The following is a 25,861-nucleotide window of genomic DNA, read 5'->3' on the forward strand; positions in this document are numbered from 1 at the left end:
CTTGGTACTTGGCACCTACCCCCAGGAAGGTTTTGGCGAGGGTTAATGAATTATATGTTGGCTGTACTTGTGTAAAATACCCTTAAAGCAACCCCGATCTTCCCTCGGCACAACCAGTTTATTAACTTGGTGGCTACAGGGGCTGGCAGTGTGTTTCAGTAGAGATTTATTATATCCCGTTCTCTCTTCAGTCCTTTGTTCTGGAAAGGACTGTTACAACTCCCACCCCGCCCCACCCCGCCTCCGCCAACACACGCTCTCTCAAGAAGCCCCCGTGCAACTACGGAGGCAGGAAGGGAATCCATCCAGGAAAATTACTTCAAAAGCCTTATCAGGGTTTAAAATCAATAGCATCTGGCCGGAGGTGTGCCATACGGCGCTGGTCAGCTGTGAGCGCTGACTGGGAGGGGGGGAGGTGGAGGTTGAGGGGGGGGTGGGACAGGGTACCCAGCACACCCGGCTCACTTACTCACTTACCGAGTTCAGTTCCCGGTTGGAGGAGATGGTTGGTGGCCACCCTGAGGCACCAGTGGACAGGCTAAAGAAGGGCCTGAGCTCTGTGTTGGCAGTTGCCATGGTTTTCCTCCGAGTTCTGGAGCCAACCTGCCCACTACTGGGGCTCTCGGGTCACAGAAGTAGTAAGTTAGAAGCCTGTGGGGGACCTGAGGAGTGCTGTCCTGGAGGCTGCCAGCCCAGCTGTTGAGATGGAAGCCTCACATGGGCAGGGGAGTGAAGTAGCCAAGCCATTAGAGAAGGTGAAGTGAGGCTCGGATGTGAGGGAGCCAGGGAAGGGGCTGGATTTGGAAAGCTGTGAACATAAAGTTCAAGGAAGACGACGAGGAGGGGGGGATGGTGGTGTATGTGGGTTAGCAAGAGCCTCAAAGAACAAGAGAACATAATTCCTTCAAACAGTTGAGCTAGGGTGTAGCTCAGTAATGGAGAGCTTCCCAGAGTCCTGGGTTTGATTTCCCAGAACCACAAAGTGAGGGATAAATGATGAGCACACTTATAAAAGGTGTGTTTCTGGCAGGATGATGGGACGTGCCATTTTGCTGTTAGTTATAAAGGCTCACCACACCTGTGTGAGCATATATATGTGTTCGTCTGAGTACAGTTATGTGGCGATGTTCATGGAGTTAGCCAGACTCCCCCTCTCTACAGTTGGGAGGAGCTTTTCCTGTGCCTTCTTTACCTTTCCCGGAGCCTCCCTTCAAAGTGCTCTGAGTGTGGCTCTTCCTCTCAACACAGACAGCAGGCTGTCCTGGGAGGTTGTGAAAATGTAAGGGGCACGCCTTTAATCCCAGCACTCGGAGGCAGAGGCAGGCAGATCTCTGAGTTCAAGGCCAGCCTGGTCTACAGAGTGAGTTCCAGGACAGCCAGGACTACACAGAGGAAAAGAAAATGAAGGGCAAACCCAGTGGCACCAGTCTAATTCTGTGCAGTTTTAGTAATAGTTCACAGCCACTTTGTCACCACTCATTTTATTATTTTCTCTTTGCCCCACTTTTGTGTCCCAAGACTCCTGTTACCATCACCTTACTTACTGGGTACACTTCAAATGCATGTCATAATGCTAAAATTCAGAGATGAGTAGATATGGGCCTGGGACCTCAATAAAATGCCAAATAAAAAGGAAAGCAGCCAGGTGGAGGTGGCGCAAGCCTTTAGTCCCTGCACTCGGGAGGCAGAGGCAGGTAGATGTCTGTGAGTTCGAAGCCAGCCTGATTGGTCTACAGAGCAAGATCCAGGACAGGCACTAAAACTACACAGAGAAACCCTGTCTCATATAACAAAGAGAGAGAGAGAGAGAGAGAGAGAGAGAGAGAGAGAGAGAGAGGAAGGAAAAGCAATTGCTGCCCACCCCCTCATGGAGTCACAGAATTCTTTCAATGCCTCACTATTCTCAGTCATAAGCAGAGGTAATGGTAGCTACCCTCAAAGAATTCGTGGGAAAAGAAAATGAGTTAATGTTAATCAGGATGTTAATGTTAATTTCCCTAGTATAGCCAAAAAGTATTGGAAAAGAAACAGGTAAGTAGTCTAGTTTTTCTAAGTGGTTTCTTTGCCCAGGCTCACTAACCTAATGATGTTTTAAGAAAGAGATCATAGGGAGAATGGAGAAGGGTTGGACTGTCAAAGATATTTGCCAATGTCTGCCCAGCACTGGTCCTCAGGCCCAAGCCCCTTGCTGACTGTGCCACCCCCTTCCAGGTGGGGAGTGTCCCCTGCTTAGAGAGGAGCTTCAGTACCGTTCCCACTGGAGATGCTCTGGTCCGTCATGCCAAGGGCCTGAGCCAAGATACCTTCAAAATTGTAAGGGGGCTATCCTGGAACCCTGTCCCTACTAGCCTGGGAGGAATCTGGAGGGTGGGAAATCCTTTGTTAGCACACACCTCTTTGGGGGCCACTAAGGGCTGCAGGCAGGCCAGTTTGCCAGACACAGGACTGTCCACCTGCCTTTCTCAGCCCCTCTCAGCCCCTCCCCGTACCTGTGACTTCCTCAGTGTAAAGAGTACCTGAGGCCTCTGAAGAAGTTCCTGCGAAAGCTGAATCTGCCCAAGGACCTTCCCCAGAAGAAGCGGATAAAGTTTACAAAGCGGAGCCTGGAGGCCCTAGGCGACCACATCAACACCTTTCTGCAGCATTACTGCCGAGCCTGGGAGATCAAGCACTGGAAAAAGTAGGCAGCCTCCTTGCCTTATCCCACCTTCAGTCAAGACTCTTCAGTCATGGAGAGGGTTACGATCCTGGGAGAACGGCAGATGTTTAAAGAAATAGGTCCCTCTAGCCACCAGGCAGCACCGAGTGTTCCTTAGCTGTACACACAGTAGACACAGCCTTTCCCAAGAGCCTCCAGACGCCTCAGTAGGTAAGGCATTCGTTACTAAGCCCACTGACCTGAGTTCTGTCCCTCAACCCCATGTGGTGGAAGGAGAAATCCACGCCCATTGGTTGTCCCCAGACCTTCACACATGCACTGTGACACACACACACACACACACACACACACACACACACACACACACACACACGTTTTTTTAAGCCTCTTCTGCGAAGAGTCCTGTAGCCTCGAGGTGAACAGCGGCTGTGTGCAGGTTCTTGTTAGCAGCATATGGCATTTCTGTCCTGGTCTCCACCTCCACCCCCTCAACCCGAAACTGAGGAAGCAACTTGCACCCCATTTCTACTGGACAGACCCTGGTCACGAGACAGTAACCAGGGCAGAGGGAGAAGGGTTCCCTCCAGTCTCTCTCAGTCTGTCCCGGGTTCTCTCTGCAGGATGCTCTGGCGATTTGTCTCCCTCTTCTCAGAACTGGAGTCAAAGCAGCTTCGTCGGCTCTACAAGTACACCAAAGCCAACCACACAGCCAAGTTCCTGGTGAGGCTCCCAGAGGGCTCCTCTGAGGTCCAGCAGGAGTTTGGTCAATGTGTTCTTAGACCCTGAGGGAGGACTCAGACTGAGTGGCTCTCTAATGCCTGTCCCCTCTCGTCCCTTCCAGAACTCACTGCTGAGGAAGCACTCATGCCTTCCCCTGCACTGTTCCCTGAGGGACCTGACTAGGGCCACCAACTAGGACGTTTTTGGTTCTTCCATACTCACACATGCTAAAACATGGTTTTAGCATGGATGGCCAAGCAAGTGTTCTTTCTGCAGCCTTCAGACCCCAGCCAGGTTACCCTTTGTTGTAAGGTTAAACCTTACAATTTTTTTGAGAGTGATAGTGTGTTGTTTGCTTGTTCATAATGAAACAGTTTTCTTTTTAAAATCCTAACTTTAGAAAATTTAAATTGAGAGCTGGGAGATATATTTGGAAGCTATCTAGCCAGTGAAACCCAGAAATCCAGAAGTCACTATAATGGCAATGTCTTATACTTAGAAAAGGAACTGATAGAGCCAGACACTGGGTCAAAAGCTGACAGACTGGATCCTGAGGCAGGAAGATCACTCAACCCAGGAGTCAGAGTCAACCTGGGCAACACAGCAGGACCCCACCTCTTCTCTTAAAGAAAAGATGGGCTATGTAGATAAACCTGTAGTAGAACACTTGCCTCCTTGTGTGAGGCCCTGAATTCAACCATAGCATTGCAAAACAAAAATAAATAGAAGGAAAAGAAAAACAAAATGGGCAGGCAGTGGGGGCACACGTCTTTAATCATAGCACTCGGGAGGCAGAGGTAGGCGGATCTCTGTGAGTTCGAGGCCAGCCTGGGCTACAGAGCTAGTTCAGGACAGGCTCCAAAGCTACAGGAAAACCGTGTCTCGAAAAACAAACAAACAAACAAACAAACAAAAAATGGGGCTGGAGAGATGGCTCAAAGGTTAAGAGCACTGGCTGCTCTTCCAGAGGTCCTGGGTTCAATTCCCAGCACCCACATGGTGGCTCACAACCATCTGTAATGAGATCTGGTGCCACCTCTTCTGGCAAGCAGGCAGAACACTGTATACATAATAAATAAATCTTAAAAAAAAAAAGAGAGAATTAACAAATGATCCAAGTAGACATGTTGGAGAGAAGCAGCCAAGGTGGAGCAGGGAGGGCTGGCCAAGCAGGCATTCGTAAAGGCCACAGCCGGAGATTGCATTCTGGCTGTCTTCCCCGTTATGTGTTCTGGCACAGATATGTCTCCTCCCAGCATTTGGATGTTTCATTTACAAATTGTGGGTAATAGCTCTAATTGCTACTTAGAGTTACTTGTGAAGATCACAGGAAGGAACAGAAGGTGCTAGACACAAAGGTGACCTTCACTGCTGCTGTTCAGGGTTAGTCTTTGGAACCAGAGGCTCTCAAAATATACTCGGAAGCCTTGAGAGACTCCTCAGAAGGTGAGACCTGATTAACATGTAAAAGATAGAACAGTGGGGCTGGAGAGATGGCTCAGAGGTTAAGAGCACCGACTGCTCTTCCAGAGGTCCTGAGTTCAATTTCCAGCAACCACATGGTGGCTCACAACCATCTGTAATGAGATCTGGTGCCCTCTTCTGTGTACATAATAAATAAATAAATCTTTAAAAAAAGAGATAGAACAGTGGATTCCAGTGAAACAGCAGGGACGGTTCACAGATAGATCAATGAAGAGGCGTGCATTGTGTGACTGCAGCCGAGAGATGTTCTGGGAAGGTAAAACTGTGAGTCAGCCAGGCGGTGGCGGTGCACGTCGTTAATCCCAGCACTCAGGAGGTAGAGGCAGGTGGATCTCTGTGAGTTCAAGGCCAGCCTGCTCTACAGAGTGAGTTCCAGGACAGCTAGGGCTACACAGAGAAACCCTGTCTCGGGAAAAACCAAGCAAAACTTTGAGTGCAGTGAAAACAGCAGTTTGCCCAGAGCTCCCAGGGAGGAAGGAGAGGGTGAGCAAGTGGATGAGAGACACTGGGAGGGTAGGGACGTTCACCAGACAGTTATCACAGCCTGTAACGGTGTATCACTGTGAAGTTGCCCATGTTCTGCAAATAACCCCTTAGGCGTGTTGCTATAATCAACTCTAATTAATTTTATTGGGTCACCCCCCCCCAAAAAAAAAAAGAGATGAGAGCAGAAGGAAGTTAGTTGGGAAAAGATCAGTGAGAATGGGTGTGTTTGGGGGAGGGACCTGCCTTGGGGGGGGGAGAGAAGGGTGTGGAAAGTGAACACAATCAAAACACATTTTATTCGCATATGAAAATAAAAAACTCATTTGTATAATTAATACGCTAATTTTAGAAGTTTTAGAAATTAAATAGAAACTATAGAATGTATACAACACAAAAGTAAATCCTAATGTGAATTAGGGGTCTTCTGTAGTAAGAGTCTACTGATGTTGTCTTACTAGTCTTGACAAATGTGCCTAAAGAAAGTTTCTACAGCTGGGGAAACATGGAGGTGTGGGTGGCAGGAGCCGGACCCCAAATTTCCAGATTGTCCTTTAAAGCAATGTTAAGACTGTTATTATTATTATTACTTTTTGAGATAAGGTCTATATAGTCTTGGCTAGTCTGAACCTCACTATGTAGACCAGGATGTCCTCAAACTTACAGATCATAGAGATCTGCTGGCTTCTGCTTCCCAGTGCTAGGATTAAAGGTGTGGGCCACTATACCTGGCTTAAGTCTATTCCCATTGTCAGCTGATCATAGTGGTACAGTCCCTGAATCCCAGCAGCACTCAGGAGGCTAAGGCAGCCGACTGCAGACCTGACGCCAGCCTAGGCTGCATAGTGAGTCCAAGTAAGATCTTGTTTCAAAACAAAAGAGCCTGTGTATTTTATTTTATATTTCGGTTTTTCAAGACAGGGTTTCTTTGTATAGCCCTAGCTGTCCTGGAACTTGCTTTGTAGACTTTTCTGGCTTCAAACTCACAGAGATCCACCTGCCTCTGCTTCCTGAGTGCTGGGATTAAAGGCGTACGCCACCACTGCCACCACCACCTGGCTGCCTATTCATTTTTCAAAAGTTTATCCATGTGGTTCAGATTCTGCACCACAATTAAGAAACTACTATTTAATTCATTTTAAAAAATTTTATTTATTATGTATGCAGTGTTCTGCCTGCAGGCTAGAAGGGGGCACCAGATCTCATTACAGATGGTTGTAAACCACCATGTGGTTGTTGGGAATTGAACTCAGGACCTCTGGAAGAGCAGTCAGTGCTCTTAACCTCTGAGCCATCTCTCCAGCCCATTGTTTCATTTTTAGTATGACAACAAAGAAGAGTATCTGCTCTTTTCTAAATATGTATTTGTATGAGGCCACACTTCTGTGTGCTTCAACTAAGACAACATATCATAAGTCATAAGTCATAACTTATTCATAACTACTGAGTAAGACCTGAAATTGCAGGTCTTCCCTGGAGCCAGATGCTATAGAGAGCTGAAAATATAAAACACTATTACTTTTCTGATTTTTTTTTTTTTGGAAAGCAAAGTTACTTTTTCATAAATAATTTTCATAGAATATTTGTGTATATATCCTACTTTAATTTTCAAAGAATTTAGTAAATACACACTTAACATTTTCTTATCTGTAATCTCTAAAGGGCAAGTATGAATAGCCATGTCCACATAAGCACATCTTTTGGAGTTCTCACTGATCTCAAGAAGTAAACATGTCTTGAGATCAGGGTAACTGAGAGCCACTGTGTAAGGACAGAGCTAGGCCAGGTTCTGTTTTCAGGCACTGGGGATGTCCCCAAGCTGGCTTCAGCTGTTCTCACTCATGGCTCAGGATGTCCATTTAGCTGTAAGTGAATGAAATAAACGGCCTGCTCCAATGATGCATGCATAATCATAGCCTTCTGTAGGCTGAGACAGGAGGCTAGTGCTTGGACTTCTTAGCATGGATAAACTTACCTAGAAGACACAGTTGTCTGCCTAGCCCACCCTATGTCCCCAGTTTTCCTGTGACCCTCACCCCATCCTTTTTGGCTAGGCAAATGTGAGATGCTATCATTTCTCAGCAGCTGGAGGTGGGGTTTGGTAAGGCTGGTGCTGTAGAGTTTAGGCCCCTCTCGTCTCCACCCTCCTCAACAATGGACCCGATTTCAGGTCACGTTCTGTCCTTTGGATGCACCAGAGAGATCCTTGCTGGCCAGCCAGGAGGACAGTCTCCCCAGACTCTGCAGCGCCTGGGGGTTGCATGGAAATATCAGCGGCATGAAGGAGAGGCTGTCCAAGATGCAGGCCCCTGGCCAAGAGTCCTCAAGAGGAGGTGCTGTCCACTGGGTGTCAGGGGAGGCACCTGGGGGAGGGACTGCGGAGAAGTTGAAGGGTTCTCAGGAACAGGCCGGAGCCTCCTCTCCGAGCCTGCCAAGTACTCTTCCTTCCTGTCTACCGCCTCTTCCTTCTCTGTTCTTTCTGTCCTTTCCTTTGCTGTCTTCGGTCTCTTTGTTGTTTTTAGCTCCTCCCCAGATATACTCATTATAGAATCTTTAACATAAGCAGATAAATGTGAGGAAAAAAAAAAACAAACAGAAAAATTAGCCAATACCCAGAGGCCAGCACTGTTGGCATTTAATACGGTTTTTCCAGTGTTCTGGGTAACACCCTCTGCAGAGGTCTTATAGTGCAGACATTTTGAATCCAGCATTTTCTTTTAGCTAACATGGTGTAAAGGCCCTTTCTCGCATGACTAGAAGCAGGGGGAAAACAGTTTCTAAGTGCTGAGCGTATGGACCCTCAGGAGGTGCTGGGTAGCAGTGGCAGGATGCCCACCCCGATGGAGTGGAATAAAGGGAAAAGGAAAGAGACTCAGTCTCACAGTGGGCTAGATGGTGTGGGAATGACCTTTCCAAGCCACTTTGGCCTCTGTGCTGACCAAAATGTCTGGTTCTCTGCATGGGGCTATGGGCTTAGGACATGGTGCCTTTTAAATAAAAAGAGGCCGGGTAAAGGTTAGAACTGTCAGGGTTCCTGCTGTAAACTAAGGCAAGAGACTTGGCATGCATCTCCCTCTACACTTCTGGAACAGGCTTCTGTGCCACGGTTGGCTGTTCCTCCTTGGCTACTGTTGAGGAAGGTAAAAGGCAAGCATGGTGGCCTAACATGGGTGACCTTGAACTCTGAGCCCACTGTCCACACCTTGCCACTGTTAGGATTACAGGCCACCTGATTTCTGTGGTGCTGAGGAGGATCAAACCCATGGCTTCATGAGAGCTAGGCAAGGATTCTACCCACTGAGCTACCTCTCTAACCTACTTTCTAGTTATTATTATAAACATAGAAAATTAAAAGCAGATAAATAAAATAGGGAGGCTGGGTGGTAGTGGTGCACTGTAATCCCAGCACTCGGGAGGCCGAGGCAGGTGGATCTCTGTGAGTTCGAGGCCAGCCTGGTCTAAGAGCTAGTCCAGGAAGGCTCCAAAACTACAGAGAAACTGTCTTGAAAAAGCAAAAAAAAAAAAAAGTGGGGGAGATATAAATATCACATAAATATCACATGGTTATTACCACCATTGCACTATTAACACTTTACAGATCAATTATGAATATAAATACATACTTTAACAAAAATGAGATATGCTGCATATGTGATTTTGATCTTAACTTGCTTTGTGTTTGGGAGCACTTCTCTAACCTTAGTTTTGGAGATAAGGGTCTCTCTCTGAGCTCACTGATTGGCTGGACTAGCTGATTAAGATGCCAGGATCTTCGAGTCTTTACCTCCCCACGGTGGAATTCCACGTGACGTGTGCCACAGCCAACGTTTTATGTGATGCTGAGGACCCAAACCAAGGCCTTGTTCTTGCGTGGCAAGTGCTTCACTGGCTGAGCCGTCTCTCCCCCTGAACTTGTGTGTGAGTGCCTGCATGAGTTTATATGCCACACACACCAAGGAGCCTGTCGCGGGCAGAAGAGGGCATCTGATCCCTGGAACTAGAGTTACAGGCAGGTGTGAGCCACTGTGTGGGTGCTGGGAACCAAACCCAGGTCCTCTGCAAGAGCAGCCAGCACTCCTAACCACTGAGCCATCCCTCCAGCCCTCTGAATTGGCTTTTTAAAATGAATGCCATCAGTCTTTCCAGGCCAGCGTTTCATTTTGTGGAATTAGGTAATTCATATTAACATTCCAGAGGTAATTGTTGAGATGGCCTCTCATGCCAGGTATTCTACCTGGTTATCTCTTAGTTAACAAGTCTTTTTATCTGACTCTTGGGAGATCAGGCCATTGTCAGAATTTCCCACAGTCTGACTTTCCTCCCTAGTACTTCCTTTTGGCATCTTCTAACTTATTTCTTTACCTATCAATAGACTTTAGATAGAAAGTCTTGATCATGAATCTCTCTCTCTCTCTCTCTCTCTCTCTCTCTCTCTCTCTCTCTCTCTGTGTGTGTGTGTGTGTGTGTGTGTGTGTGTGTGTGTGTGTTACTGGGGATTGAACATTTTCTACCACTGAGCTAGTGAATGTGTTAGAGATTAGAGATGATGTGGGGTCCTCCACCCCATTGTTACATGAGGAAAGTGCACGATACTGGTCAACCCATCCTTTGTGGTGTACCAGTGCAGAATCCGCCCCTACAGTGACTGGCACGGTGTTTCTTTTGCACTGTGTTCACAAATCAGATATTGATTAAAACTTGGCAGTGTTGTTGGCCAACAGACCTGTTTCCAAAGCACTTGTCATCAGTGGTGAGGAGTGAGAGGGAAGTAGGGCAAGTGAAGCAGGCTGGGGTTTGGTCTGACTGTGCTCTAGCTTGCTGTAAAGCTTTGGATATACCACATGCTTGCTCTGTGCTTGGGCAAGCATCCTCACCTGTCAACTCTGTGTGTATGTTTGTGTGTGTGTGTGTGTGTGTGTGTGTGTGTGTGTGATGTCATTGCTCAACCTCACAGGTTTCAGTGAAAAGCGAGAGGGAGGAAGGGACACACTGGCAGGGACTTCCTGGTGTTCTATTCTTCACACCCCTGCAGGTGTTCCTGCAGTTTTTACCATTTGTCATGGCATTGGAACCCTCTCTGATTTCTGTTCTTTCAGATTTTTTAAGGAAACTTCCTCAAAGACCAAAGCTGAAGAAAAGGCAGATTAAAGAAAGCCTGGGAACTCCCAAGAGCTACCTGTGAGAAGACCCACAGGGAGGGAGGTCTCTGAGCACTTACGTGTGTACTCTGGGGGGCGGGGAGGGAGTTGACTAGGGTAAAGAAAATTTACTTTATCAAAATTGATCAATTTTTAAATTATGAATAAACGGGTTGGGGAAATAATAATCCTTAAGACAATTCTACTCTACTTGGCTGAACTTCATTCATCTTTTATTTGCTTAAAAATACTCGGGGCCAGGCTTGGTGGTCACAACTTAAATCCCAGTACCTTTGAGACAGAAGCAGTTGGGTCTCTGTGTGTCAGCCAAAGCTACACAATAAGATCCTGACTCAGAAGAAAAAATGTTTAGAGCCACTTACTAAGTGGCAGATAGTCCACCTATGCATAGATAAACAGTTGTGGCCACGCATGTGGAGAGGCACCTAGGTCCAGTGCCGGGAGAGAATAAAGGGGCTTATGGATGTTAGCCACAGGGAAGCAAGGCATAGGGTAATTGATGGAATCGGACCAGTCAGTGAGAAGTCTGGCAGCCTCCAAATCATCTAGACTTCATCTTATGGATAGCTTGGGGCAGGTGGTAGCAAGGGAGGAGAGATGCAGTGGAATGAAGTGATGCCACGTGTGTATTGGGGAGATTTCCAGGTGACTGTGAGCCAAGTATATGGAGATGAGAGAGGCTAGAAACAGAAGAATCCCAAAGAAGAAACATTAATAGGCTTAACAGAATGATGATTTGTACCAGTGGTCAAAAATTGGCAGCTACCAATGCATTTAATTCCCAATGATGAGTTCCACTTGCTAACATCATTGAAATAATACTAGTTGCCAATATTATAACTGTGTTGTTTCCCATTCAACACAAAACCAAACCTCTGGCTTCTCAGACAGCTCCCTCCATTTGGCTCTGCATGCCTATGTACCAGCTGGTGGAGCTGAGGAGCAGTCCATCAGCTTCATTGATATGCTTTCTGGTTGGCCACAGTCTCCTCCCCTGCCTAGTACCTTGCACAATGGGCTTCACACATCTACACCACCCATGCAACTCTTGGGACCTTTAATATTTGATATCCCCAAAGTATGCAGAAGCAACTCAGGCATGCAGCAAGAATGGCAAACTTAGGCTTTATATATGGTAAAACAAAAACAAAAGCAAACAAACAACCCATTATTGATCAGTTGATTGCTGTGTAAGTGTGCATGTGTGTCTCTGTGTGTGTGCACACGTGCACTCCTGCCACAGCTTGCTTGAGGTTAGAGGTCTTTGAGAGTCCAGTCCAGTCTCTCCTCTGCCCTATGGCCCTATGGTCCCAGGATGGAGCCTGGGTTGTCAGGCTTGATAGTGAGCCCCTCTCCTGGTGGGCCATCTTGTCAGCCCTTTTTTATTTTATAGCACTGAAGATAAAAAGGGACCTTGCATGTTCTAGAGGACCACCGTTTGCCTCTGAGTCACATCCTCTGCAGTCAATTGATGAGTTTGGCTGATACCTATCAGAGGCACAAAAGGAAAGGAGGAAGTTGGGGAAGTAAAAAAAATGTGCTGGCAGGTGGTGGCACACGCCTTTAATCCCAGCACTTAGGAGGCAGAGCCAAGTGGACCTTTGTGAGTTCGAGGGCAGCCTGGTCTACAGAGTAAGTTCCAGGACAGGCTCCAAAGACCAGTTAGATGGCGACTCCACAAAAGGAAGTAGACTCAATGATTTTCTTTTTAAGTGCATTTGTGTCTGTGTGACTGTATGGAGCATGTGGGATCCTCTGGAGCTGGAGTTATATAAATTGTTGTGAGCCGAGTCATGCACATGCTGGAAACAACCACATCTTCCTCTGGAAGGACAAGAAACACACTTAACCACTGATAGCCTCATCTCCAGCCCCCAAGACCCAGATATATATCTACATCTATATCTATATCTATATCTATATAGATAGATAGATAGATAGATAGATAGAGATAGATAGATAGATAGATAGATAGATATAGATATTTGTTTTTTGGGTTTTTTTGAGACAGGGTTTCTCCATGTAGTTTTGATGACTGTCCTGGATCTCGCTCTAAAGGCACGTGCCACCACTACCTAGCTTCTTAAAAAACAACAACAAAACAAACAAGCAAACCGAAAACAGCGACAAGTTAATGAAGACCCTGTTAAAGGTAGCAGTATAAGGGAACCAGATAGCTTAGGGCCAGGGTAAATGTGTGAGACTTTTGTCTCTCCCCTCCCTCAATTTGTATGCAGGAGAAAAACTGAGCACAGAAGTAAATGTGAAAGTGAGCATCAGTCTAGATGAGGCACAAAGAGGGGAGCCTGAGGGGGGGGGGGGACACGCGGCAGGAGCGCAGCTCCTTCTCTTACTTTTACCCGGTGCTTCCCGGAAGCCCAAGAAGGGACTGAACAGGAGGATTCGGGAGAGAGGGGCCAGCAAGCTAGAAGGTGCTGATGCTGAGGGACTCCCCGCAAAGGAGAGCGCTGGTCACTGTCTGTGGGGCAGCACTGCCACCTACAGGAACGGTGGGGAGTGCCTCGGCCCCGGGAGAAGCGGGTTGGGAGCTCGCCCTAAGGGTAACAGGGGAGGCTGGGTTTGGTGTCCTCTTAACTCTTCCCTCAAACATAGTACGACCTTAGAATTCTAAAACAGCAGATCACGGGTTTCTCTGCTCAAAACTCGAACGTTCCTCATTTCATCCGAAGTCAGCGTCAACTGGCCCTGCTGGTGCACACCTATAATCTGAGCAATGGGGAGGTGAGGCAGGAGGATGGAGAGTTCCAGGACAGCTTGGGGAACATGAATAAAATAAAAACATGTCACAAAATAAATAATAAAAAGAAAGCCCAAGTCATCGTCAGGTTCTGCTAGATCTATGATCCAGTCCTACAAGTGTTCAGCTACCTCTGTGCCCTAACCCCTGCTTTCCGCAAACTTGTCAAGCACATCACTATTTCAGTTTTCTGTCACTGTGACAAAAATACGAGACAATGAACTTACAAAGAGGAAAAACTTTCAACTGTTTCAATGATACTTTTAGCACGCACATGAGTGTGTGGGCCACTTGTGCCCTGGCCCATCACCTGTGGGAGCCAGGAGACAACCTGTTTATTGGCATATACTAAGCAATTACAATAGTAGTCACTTAAAAGTCTATTGAATCAACAAATGAAAGGACACACCCCGAACAGCTTTTTGTCAACCACTATCTAGAGGAGAAAAGAAAGCCCCAAGAAGAAAGGTGATGTCTCTTGTATCAGAAGTCGGCATAGGAACTAGGTTTCGGTGCTGATGAGCTACTGGCCTCACATGGCAGCACACTGTGACACTGTGCCTCCAGCATGTAAATAACTGGCAGACTGATGTATGGCGTTTTAAACATTTAAATGTATGAGTGTTTTGCCTGGGTGAAAGTAAGCCCACTGCATGTGTACCTGGTGCCCTCTGATGCCAGAAGATGGCGCCAAATCCACTAGAACCAGAATTACAAACTCCGTGTGTGTGTGTGTGTGTGTGTGTGTGTGTGTGTGTGTGTGTGTGTGTGTGTGTGTGCGCGCGCGCGCGTGTGCATGTATGCTGGGAACTGAATGCAGGTCCTCTGCAAGAGCAATAAGTGCTCTTAACTGCTGAGCCATTTAATCAGCCTTCTACTGTATTATTTTCAAGTTAATTGTTCTCAGCTAAGGTGTCTTCACCCAAAGTATGCTGCTGTAGTGGTAGTGGTGGACACACCAGAGAGTAGCTAGGGAGACTGTTGAAGGGGAGCCAACTGTTACATCATACATCAGTCTGTGCTCTTGTGGTAAAGCTAATCCTAGGAGGGAAACAAAAGATCAAACCAAGCCAAACAAAAACCAGGAGTCCTCCACAATCTCTCCATAGCAACACTCTCTCATTAGATTTCTGTGTCAAACTTGTGAGCCAGACTTCCCTATGGTAGACAGGGAAGCAGGCTCAGGGGTTGGCACAGCTGAGCCAGGATCCCACTGTCAAGGCTCCTGACTCCATTCACAGCATTACTTTTGGTTCTTAGAGTCTTCCTCCTTCTCCCATGGAAGTAGACATTTTCCATCTTTTATATAACTAAATTGAAAGTCATTTGTTCTATGGGGTTTAATGACTTTGAAAGGATTCTGCACTGAGAGTATTTATAATCGTCACGTTTTCTCCTGGAATCCCAGTTTCAGTGTTCCCTTCAACCACTGGCCTACCTAAGCTCAGCTTGGTTGACACTGTGCAGTAGGAATGAAGTGTGTGTGCCTTCCAACCGGCTGAAAACTTGTCCATGGGTGCAAGACTATTTACAGCCTGTAGCATTTAGGGGAAAGCCATTTTTTCTATGACCATTTTAGAGTAACTTTTCAAGCTCCTGATTTACTTGGGTTTATTTCCTGAAACTTCTATACTGTTTTGCGGATTAGGTCTGGCATGTCAGGCTAAGATCTAATGAAAAAGAACAGAAACTGTAACAGGAACACATTTGAAAAGGAACTGTTTTCTGTTATTTTGGTTGCTTTACATTTATTTTGTGTGTATGTAGGTCTGGCCTGAACTGACACTATGTAGACCAAACTGTCTAGACCAACCCCGTCCCCCGCCTCTGCTTCTCAAGTACTGGGAGTAGAGTGCACTCCACTCTATACCTGGCCTTCATGGTGGTTATTCTTCCAGATGGATCATGGCTGACTTAACTGCCAGGCAATTTTAAGAGAAATGTTTTTTGTTTTTTGTTTTTTGTTTTGTTTTGTTTTTTTTTTTTTTACTTTACTGTGTGCTCACACTTAACAGGGCATGCTTGAGGAGGTCAGAGAGCAACTTGCGGGATTTGGTTCTCTCTTTCTACCATGAGTACTGGGGATGGTGCTAAGGTCATCAGGCTTGGTGCCAAGTGTCTATGCCCACTGAGGTATCTTTGCCAGCCCTGCCTACACAGGTTGAAAACATTTAAAAAAAAAATCCTCAGTGTACATAAAATTTACCATCTTATCATCCTCTAGCCTTTCATGTGCTGCATCTCAGCTATTTTTATTGTAATTATGTTTCCATTTTCTGTGTGGCCAGTCTCCAGAACTTCCTCATTGTGTAAAAAGGAAACCTATCTATTAAGTAACCATTTCCCATCTCCCTCCCCCCCCCCCCCTCATTTCTGACAAATCATTCTTTCATTGTCTGTATTACACTAAAATTATATATTAATTTTACTTGGCTTTGCTTTTTTTTTGCCAGAGCTGAGGAACGGAACCCAGGGCCTTGTGCTTGCTAGGCAGGTGCTCTACCACTGAGCTAAATCCCTAACCTTGGCTTTGCTTTTGAGATAAGGTCTCATGTAGCCCAGGCTGGCTTCAAACTTGATATGTAGCCAAGGATGATCGTGAACTGATCCTCATCCTCTGCCCCTCAAGTGCTGAGAATACAGGTATGTGCAGCTGCTGTGGATATCACTCTGTATAAATAAAGTGCTAATTGGCCAGTAGCCAGGCAGGAAGGATAGGGTAGGCAGGACAAGGAAGAGGAGAAGGCTGGAAACAGGAAGGCTGAGAGGGGACACTGCCAGCCGCTGCCATGAGAAGCAACATGTAAAGATACCGGTAAGCCACAAGCCATGTGGCAAGGTATAGACTAACAGAAATGGGCTAAATATAAGAGTAAGAGCTAGACAATGGTAGGCCTGAGCTAATGGCCAAGCAGTTTAAATAATATAAGTGTCTGTATGATTATTTTATACGTGGGTTGTGGGACCGCAGGGGCTTGGTGGAACCTGGAGAGAAGCTCTCCAACTACATGCAACCACACTCAGCTATTAGGCTTCTTAGCGTTCAGGTCCATCCATGTTATAGTACTGTCATAATTTCCTTTAGATGTCTATTTTCTGAGGTGTGGGGGAAGGAGGTGTGCCAAGGTGCACACGGTAGAGGACAACTTTAGGGAGTCAGTTTTTCACCAGATGAGTGAGTTGGAACTTGAGCTGCCAGGTTTGTTTGGTCACAAACAAACACCCTTACCTGCTCTGCTGAGCCATCCCGCCAGTCCATACTTTCCTTTTTAAAGGCTGGATTTCATTTTAAGGATGCCACATTTTATCTGTTCGACCATCAATAGATATGCAGATGTTTGTTTGAAATCGTTTCAGTAGAACTGCTGGGTCACACGGTAAATGTATTTAAACTTGGTTCTGAGGATCCTCCATACTGTTTCCCACAGCATCTACCATTTCACGTTTTCACAACGGTGCACATGGACCTAGTCCTCCACATCCTCACCAACACTTGTCTGAAAACAGCTATCGCCGGGTGGTGGTGGCGCACGCCTTTAGTACCAGCACTCAAGCCAGGCAGATCTCTGTGAGTTCGAGGCCAGCCTGGGCTACAGAGCGAGTTCCAGGAAAGGTGCAAAGCTATACAGAGAAACCCTGTCTAGAAACACACACACACACACACACACACACACACACACACACACACACCATAAAACACAAAGCAAAAAAACCAGCTATCTTAAGAGGTGTTTATATTCTCTTGGGCAGGAGAGGTGTGTGTGTGTGGGGGGCCGTGCTGGGGACTGAATTCAGAGCCTTAAGCATTCTAAGTTCATGTTCTACCACTGAGTTATGCCCAGACTATCTTGAATTTTTTTTTTTTTTTTAAATCTAGTGTTTGAGGTGTCTGGGGTTTGCTAACAGATGTATGTCACAGGGTAAGCTATATATTATGTTAAATAATGCAGAAAACAGTAAAGTTTACAAGCTGGAAGGAGCCTGAAGGTTACCTGCTATGAGATATAAAAAGTGCTTTAACCAAGTTTGGAATAAAATGCCACCCTCAGAATTCTAAGTGACAAATCAAACTTTATGCAGAAAGACAAATTTAATACTGCTGAGGAAGCAAGCAGTACGATGCTGGTTTCTGTCCAAGTACTTGGCTTTACGTTGTTTCAAAATGAGGCCTGTGGCTGGCAGGAGGGCTCAGCAGTTAGTGAAGTAGGTAAGAAGCTGCTCTTCCAGAGGATCTGAGCTTGACTCCTGCCAGCATCCTTGCAACGCATCAGTTCCCAGTCACCGCTGGGAAGTCCAGCTCCAGGTTACCTGACACCCTCTTCTGGATCCCCACAGACACCTGCACACAGGCGGCATGCATACATCTCAAAACATTAAAAACGTGACCTCATTTCCTGAATTCTTTTGACTCTCATGGAAGAGTTCTTTTTAAAAGAGCAATCTCCTTCACATGAGAAAAAGGAGGGTTAAAATGACAAAATGCCTTACATGTGAGGGGCAGCTGGGACTGAATTACAGACATGGGGGGACTGGAGAACTTTCAGCCAAATTCTACTAAGTCTCTCAACCACCCACCCACCCACCGCCTTTTATGGTCAGAAGCTGCCGACAGTGATGGTTGCTCTCCTGGGCACTGAAGCTCTTTCCAGGCTGAAAAGGGCATGGTTCCCAACGCTGTGTGGTCCACCAGCTCTGCGGCACAGCTTCCTTTTCCTGAACAAGAGCACTAGCTTCAAGTTTTCTCCCACTCAGGAAGAACAGCCCACAAAATTAAAAAACCCTGAATTCCAACCCAAAGCAATCACAACTCAATGGGAAACATACACTATGAATGCAGGAACACTATTTATTAGGTCAATAGTTCATTTAGCAATACAATACAGAATATACCACAATGCTGGTTACAAACATACTTAGTGTGGTTTTATAGTTACAAATAACGGTGGGCACTACAAGTAGGTGAGGATATGAAAGGTCGCTCTGACTCAGTGAACTGTCTTCAAATCTATTAATGACCTTAGATACTTCTATAGAAATCCCTGTGGCACTAGTAGTGGGGATTTTCCTGTAAGAACGTTAGCGATTCACTTGTAATTATTCCATTAAGGTTTTTTTTTTATTTTTTTATTTTGAGCCTATTAAACTAAAACCCCTGTTGCTTAATAAGGTATAAAAATAGTACTGACCTGGTAATATTTAATAAAATGTAGCATTCATTCACATAAAACTAAATTGAAAAGTTTTAGTCACCATGGCAACATATTTTCCCATAAAAGGAATATACAGAAATGAGTGATGTTATACAAAAAAAGGGTACCTGCAATTCAGCGATCCAATACATTGTGCACCACAACCAAGTTTTCTAGATATCTATATATAGCATATATATTTCATCTTAAACTTTACTCTTGAAAAACATGTGCACTCCAACAAACTCATTAAGGCCACTCATGCTATAGATACCTAGAACTGTAATTAATAACAGTGTTATTTAAGAGATCCTAAAACACACGCCTTCAAATCGCCACCAGGGAAAGCCAGTTCTCTGCCTAAAACATTCCTGAGATCTGGGGACAAAGGAACTACTATTGTTAAAATCTGCAGACTAATTCAAATGTTCTATTTAAAATAAATCTTTTTTTTCCAGGTAATTTGACATCCTCTAAAGCCAAGAGGTGAAAGAAGTGTTAATCTTTAAAACAAAAATAAAACTCTTTAAAAAAATCAGTAATTATAAATAAGCATTTTTCCAGTAGTAACTCTGCCATCCAGAAAAGATGACTGGAAGCAGCAAGGTTAAAAACCCTAGGGGAAAACATAAAAAAAGAAAAAAAAAAAAGTGGCAGTTAACAACACCTGGTACTTAGCAAACCATCCTTTGATTTTGAAAGTTTTGGCCAAAAGCTTGCATCATACTTAGGCTCAGCTGCTTGCGCTACAGAGACAAGTTCAAGGGTAGGCTCAAGACACCATACCCAGTGCTGCACACGTCCACTGATTTCTTGAGACCAGGTCTCACTAGGTTGCCCTGGCTGATCTCAAGTGAGTTTCCTGTCTCAGCCACCCGAGTAGTTGAGATTAAAGCTTGTGCCACCATGGACAGCTTTCTGTACTTAATGCTCATGAGACTATGAACTCTTCTCTCGGTCTAGGACAAAGGTCTTTATTAAAATTATTCTTAAAAAAAAATTGTTTATTCTCACAATGCAGGAATATCTGGGTAGGGTATTGGTGAGTTGGTTTTTTAAAAAAGAATGTAGATTTGATGGAGAAAGGGTCCAAACCCTCAGGGCAAAGTCTAGTTTGAGGACCCATAAATATTATGCACTAAAAACTCAGTTGGTGTTATTAAACTGAATGCAAGTGACTCACCTGTGTCATATGCATGAGCTCCCCAATGTCCCCAACTGGAGTAGCACCAAGCTTTAGGAATAAGAGAATTCAGGGGAAGGTGAGATCATAGGTCCTTATTTAAAATCACATGCAAGCTATTGATTATTGTGAGGTAAATTTTATGCAGTTTTTCCTGAGATTCTTATTTGAGGAATAAGAATCTCACTCAGTGTCCTGAATACTGAGATTATAGACATATGTTATCACATCCCGCTTTCATGTATAAAAGTCAAATCATGGTGGCATTCCTCACTACCTCATCCTAAACACTCTTGCTAAAGTATAAATCCTACACTTGGAGTAATTAGGGCATTACTTTTCAGTAGAATCAGAACATATCAAATCATATCACTTAAAATGACAGATTGTGCCAGGTGGTGGTGGCACAGACCTTTAATCCCAGCACTCAGGAGGCAGAGGCAGAGGCAGAGGCAGGTTGATCTCTGTGAGTTCGAGGCCAGCCTGGTCTACAAAGTGAGTTCAGGACAGGCTCCGAAACTACAGAGAGAAATCCTGTTTTAAAAAAACAACACCCCACCCCACCCCCCAAAAAACCAAAGATTGCTAAGGTACAGGCATTAGATTAACTTTTGTGAACTTACAGATAACTATATTAAAGAGATAGTAAGATGGACAACTCGACAATGATGATGCTAGGGGTGGGGGTGGTTGCCTCTGACATTATCACCCCGTGACCACAGGCTTCTAAACATCATGTTACTTTATCACTAAGTGACTATACAAAATGCTGTGTATGCATAACACCAAAAAATTCAGATTAAATAAAAATAATTCATGTGGAAACTTAAGTTTCAAAATATTTATTGAAAAACAATTTAGCACAACATTCCTATACCACACACATACCACAGGGCTCTAAAAAGCCAATAAAAGTACACAAAGCCTATCTTGAAAATGTCTTTGGAGGTATTAAATATATAGGCCCGTGCGGCTGGAGTTGAGTAACTTAGAAATGCCCCTCCTGGTCACACAGACTACTTGGTAATAAAGGGTGTCACTGGACAGAGACCGTAATTAACTAGGAGGGAGCCAGCTGCATAAACTGCTAACATACTGATTTATTCTTTGAAGAATTTATAAAGAAATTCAGTTAGAGGAATAAATAAATTCAAGTCTCTGGACCCAAAGCTGTTATCTTAGGGTGTGAGCTTGCCTCATCTACTCGGGTACATCCCCAGTAAGTTCCTTTCTAAGCACCTAAACACACTGGCTTATCACTAAGACTGCAAATAGCAGTTTCAAAGTTAAAATGGAAAGTTAAAAAAAATGTTTAAGATAACTTCTGAAGTCTCTAATGTTTCTGTACTCTACATGATAACTTTGTTTTCCCCTTACCCAACAAGCATGCTAAAGAACAGAGTTTGACACACATCCACTCAACCTACAGAGCACTCCAAGCATTGCCCGGAGCAATGCATCTAACACCCAAGTCAGGAACCCCTGAAAATAGGGGAGACACCCAGATTCTTAACTACACAAGCACCAGATGAGGCCTCTGTGCTAAGAATTGAGGTAACAGCAAAAGATCTTTTGTTCCTTCTTGTTACATTGTCACACAACTTAGGAATTGAGTATTAGCTCCACATTCAATAACCTGGCTAGCTTTAAAAACTTAGAAAATCAGACACTATAGTTGGATCCTTCCATCTGACTCCTGGGCTTCAGTTAAAATGACTAGTTGTACTATTATTTCCCATAAAAAGGAAGGGTTTTCTAAGACTTATTTTTGTGCATTCAATCTTCTTAATCCCCACAGAGTAAACCAAAAATTCTCATCTGAACATGAATCATTTCATGACTCTTAGCCAGCATGTTTGTTAGCATCATGGAGTATTAGGGCAAAGAATAAAATGAGGGTGGCCGCAGCAGATAGTTACAGACTTGCTTCTATGTACCTTGACTAAAGATTTGCCACTGACATTGCCCAAATCCCATAGTTTGGTATCTATGATACAAATAAACCTCGTTTTAATACTTTGCATTCTATCTAAATGAAATTATTCTACTGGAAAAGGCAAGTGCAGTGACTAAAATAATAATCTAAAGCCCCTGGTCCAAATAACTACCTTCCACAGGTGCCTGGTCCGGTCAGGTCCTTCTGGTCCTGTTATGTTTGCAAACACTGTTAGGGCATCTCACTGCTGTACCAGAAACCAAGATAAGAGCTGAGCTGCTGGTCCACCTGGTGTTGACTGACACATCAACACTGGTCCAGTCAGATGAATCTGACAGTCTTTCCCTGACACAGTTCTGGAATGGCTGTAGCACTGATCTGGGAAAGAAGGCCAAATCCACATCAGGATGCCCTCCTTTTATTAGTACCTGTGTTACTTTTCTATACTGCATATAAAGAGTCTTCCATAAAATTTCTTTAAAATACAGTATCGAATACCTCCACATGGAAGAATGTTAAAAAGTTGTTAAAAATCATCCTTACATAAGAAGAATGCAACTCTTTTAAACTCTTAAATAGTTTTATTTAGGGGTTCTTTTTTTTTTCCTTCAGGCTTTCTGAAAAATGAATTATTTTTTAAAAAGGGGGAAAAGGTTTTCTGTTGTTCTAATGGGGTGAGAATGTGGGACTACTTATACACGCGGCACATGCTGATATAACTCAATATATGCTTATATTCTACAGGAACTGCAATACAGGACTACCCGAATAGGGTCTTCAATGGACTGGACCAGTGTTTCAATGCAAATACCAGCCCCAAAACAACATGGTTTTGACTTCACAGTATGAATTTCCCGGAATCTGGGAAAAGGTAATTGTTAGCTGAGGCTGTCCCTCAGCAGCTTGGTCCCTCAACGCTCTGAGACACGAGGAAGGACCGCACCACTTCTTCGGTGGACTGGGGGCTGCTGCTGACGTCCTCAAGGGCATCGGTTACCGAATACTGCCGATCTCGCAATCGGTTCCAGTTAGACAGAACATTGTGATACTCAAATACTTTTTCATAATTCCCAATGGAGTTGTAAAGTTTAATGAGGCCTCGGTAATCATACTCTAGTCCACTGTAGCCTTCACCAAACAGCTTCTTCCCTAAAGGAACATAAGAAAGAAACAGATGAAAAAATGTACAGTCATCTTTTGTTTTGATTTTAATACAGGTTTAGTTCTTTACAGAGGCTGGCTTGGTTTTAGTCTCACGGAAGGAAAACAGTCCTTATATCACTGACTCTTAATTCACTCTCGTCCATGTCGTACCTCTAAGATTTAAAGGAGCTGGTTTCACTAGAATACTAAAATAAATTTCACAGGTTTTAAAAAATGGTTTATAAAGCCGGGCGGTGGTGGCACACGCCTGTAATCCCAGCACTCGGGAGGCAGAGGCAGGTGGATTTCTGTGAGTTCGAGGCCAGCCTGATTTACAGAGCTAGTCCAGGACAGGCTCCAAAGCTACAGAGAAACCCTGTCTCGAATCCCCCCCACCCCCAAAAAAGGTTTCTAATTAATTCAAGCGTGTGTGTTTATGTGTGCGCGCGCACTTGTTCTGGAGCATGTGTGGAGGCCAGAGGTAACTTTCAAGAATCTCTTCTCCTTCCATCATATTGAGTTGTCTAGTTTGGTGGCAGCTGCCTTGACCTGATGAGCCATCTTACCAGCTGAAAATTTCAGGTTTAAAGATATCTTAAAATAATACAGAACATCTATCTGGCTGTCCTGGATCTCACTCTGTAGACCAGGCTGACTCAACTCACAGAGAGCCACCTGCCTCTGCCTCCTGAACACTGGGATTAAAGGCCTGTGCCACTACTCCTGGCTAGTTTTGCTTGTAAGGTAAAATGTGTTAGTTTTGTCAAGTTGATACAACCTAGCGTCACCTGGGAAGAAGCAAGTTCAACTGAGGAATTGCTTAGATCAGACTGGCCTGTGGTCACTATCTGTGAAAGATGGCAAGATTGATGACTGATGTGGAATACCCTGGTCAGTATGGGCAGCACCATCCTTAGGCAGGTAGGGTCCTGAGCTATGAGAAAGCTAGCTGAGCATGAACTGGCAAGACAGTCAGCAAGCAGCATTTCTCCATGGTTCCTGCCTTTAGTTACTGCCCTAACTTCCTCCAATGATGAGTTATCATCTGGAAGTGTAAGATGAAATAAATATTTTCTTTCCACGTTCTTTTTGGTCATGGTGTTTATGTCCAGCAGAAAAAACTAGAATACCAAGTATAGAGAATATCTATAATGTGCTAATTTTATATTAAAAAGATAAAATACTTATTCACTTGCCTTTATGTAAAACAATAAGAAAAATAAGCCAGAAACAAATGAGACTGGTACCCAAAGCAGGCATGTGGTAACTACATATATAGAAGAAATGAAGGAAATACAACTAACTAGGGAAGTACTTGCCTATGACTCTGATTTTTCAGAATGTTAATATTTTGCACACTCCGGGGTTGATCAGTAAGTCAATACACAACGGCTAACACACACACATGGATCACCATTGTGACAGACACAGGCAACAATGGGGGAGGGGCAAGTAATGGTACCAGGTTGACTACACATGTGCATGGAAAAATAAGATTTGATACCTTTCTTGTGTTTTGAGAACTGGTAGGAAAACTCCTTCAAACTAAATACAGAAAGTACTAAGAAACACCAAGGCATTCTATTAACATCAAGGAGTTATTAGGCTGGCTGTGCTAGCACATGCCTGTGATCCCAGCATTAGGTGGAAATAAAATGGTCTGGAGTTCAATACCAGTCTGAGCTACATGAGTCCCTGTAGCAACAAACAACATAAATAAAATGAAGTGAAATAAACTGTCCTTTCCAAGGCGCTCTCAGGAAAACAGGATGAGAGGAGACCCTTGCATCACAGGTAACCAACAGAGCTTGTAATTAGAGTACATGAAGAATTTCCTAAGTCAACAATGCCAGACAATTCAATATGAAAACGGGCAAGAACCCTAACAGCCATTTCATACAATGAGATAGTAAGGTCAAATGGAAACAATTCAAATGCTCTATGTGTTCATTAATGAAGACGACACACAAGTCCAACAAAATGTGAGTGATGGAATTACCAAGGCCTAGCACGCAGCAACCATAAACTGCCCTGTGCTCAGTCCTGTCTTCTGCAGGGCTGACTTTGTCAGTGTCAACATTGCCCTCATGCAGCATAGAAGAAGCCGGACATGCTCTCTAGACACCTAAGAAAAATTTAAAGGAACCTACCAATTGCTATAGATCGCAAATATAATTTCTCAGCATTTTCATATTGATTCATGTCATAATTATATAAAGATGCCAGATGTCCCACCGAAAGGGCTACTTCATAATCTTCTTGACCAAGAAGCTGCTCTTTAATCTGAATGGCTTTTATGTGCATTTCTTCAGCTTCCTGAAAAAGAGGCCAAATGGAATATTAGATTGCACTTTTTCCTAGGATAACTCTACTCAAAGAGCAAATTTGTTTTAAATGTCAACCACAGCTTACCAACGCTATTAGGTAGTAAGATCAAAGAACATGCTTTGTCTTTTCCAAAAAAGCTGCTAATGAAAAGCATTACTGGTATTTGTAAACTACACAAAAGCTGGTGACAGTAATGGTCCTGAAGCCTCGAGTAAGAAAGGCAAATATTAACAATATATGCCGATACTTCCAACAGGCAGACAGAGGCACCAAGATTGATAGTTCAAAGTCAACCTGGGCTTCATGGAGAAGACCCTGTCACGAAAACACCAAAACTATTAAATATAAAAAAGCAATAAGCCAGGTGGTGGTGGCACACGCCTTTAATCCCAGCACTCGGGAGGCAGAAGCAGGCGGATCTTTGTGAGTTCAAGGCCAGTCTGCTCTCCAAATCGAGTTCCAGGAAAGGTTCAAAGCTACGCAGAGAAACCCTGTATCGAAAAACCAAAACCCAAAACAAAACAAAAGAACAATAAAGGGCCTTCTTAAAGACAGGGTGGTAGCACACACTTTTTTTTTTTTTGGTTTTTCGAGACAGGGTTTCTCTGTGTAGCTTTGCACCTTTCCTGGATCTCGCTTGGTAGACCAGGCTGGACTCGAACTCACAAGAGATACGCCTGCCTCTGCCTCCCGAGTGCTGGGATTAAAGGCGCCCCCTCCCCCCCCCCAAACACACACTTTTAATTCCCCAGAAGCAGGTGGATCTCTGAGTTTGAGGCCAATTTGAATTCCTGGACAGCCAGGGCTACACAGTAAGA

At 44.5% G+C, this 25,861-nt stretch overlaps 2 protein-coding genes across 2 annotated transcripts in view; one reads left to right on the top strand and one right to left on the bottom strand.

Annotated features, from left to right (window-relative positions):
• Positions 1–625: 625 nt before the first annotated feature.
• Positions 626–10,529, top strand: C8H17orf64 (chromosome 8 C17orf64 homolog). The gene is made up of 6 exons (XM_036195283.1): positions 626–755; positions 2,212–2,313; positions 2,505–2,680; positions 3,280–3,379; positions 7,518–7,680; positions 10,444–10,529. The coding sequence occupies exons 1-6, from the start codon at positions 705–707 to the stop codon at positions 10,527–10,529; spliced, it is 678 nt and encodes a 225-aa protein (XP_036051176.1). The 5' UTR covers positions 626–704.
• A 9,964-nt stretch (positions 10,530–20,493) lies between these two features.
• The window catches only part of Appbp2 (amyloid beta precursor protein binding protein 2), a 54,807-nt gene continuing 49,439 nt past the window's right edge, over positions 20,494–25,861 (bottom strand). Inside the window, exons 12-13 of the mRNA XM_036196910.1 lie at positions 24,866–25,031; positions 20,494–22,721 (exon numbers count right to left, since the gene is read on the bottom strand). Of these exons, the coding sequence (XP_036052803.1) occupies positions 22,468–22,721; positions 24,866–25,031 (420 nt within the window). The 3' untranslated portion in view covers positions 20,494–22,467. The remainder of the gene's footprint in view (positions 22,722–24,865; positions 25,032–25,861) is intronic.

Source organism: Onychomys torridus, chromosome 8 (assembly GCF_903995425.1).
Source record: "Onychomys torridus chromosome 8, mOncTor1.1, whole genome shotgun sequence".
NCBI lineage: Eukaryota > Metazoa > Chordata > Mammalia > Rodentia > Cricetidae > Onychomys > Onychomys torridus.

Coding starts and splice junctions, on each gene's coding strand:
- C8H17orf64 (XM_036195283.1), top strand. CDS start 705: ATGGAAGCCTCACATGGGCAGGGGAGTGAAGTAGCCAAGCCATTAGAG. Junction 756..2,211: donor TAGCCAAGCCATTAGAGAAG/GTGAAGTGAGGC, acceptor ACCCCCTTCCAG/GTGGGGAGTGTCCCCTGCTT. Junction 2,314..2,504: donor GCCAAGATACCTTCAAAATT/GTAAGGGGGCTA, acceptor TGACTTCCTCAG/TGTAAAGAGTACCTGAGGCC.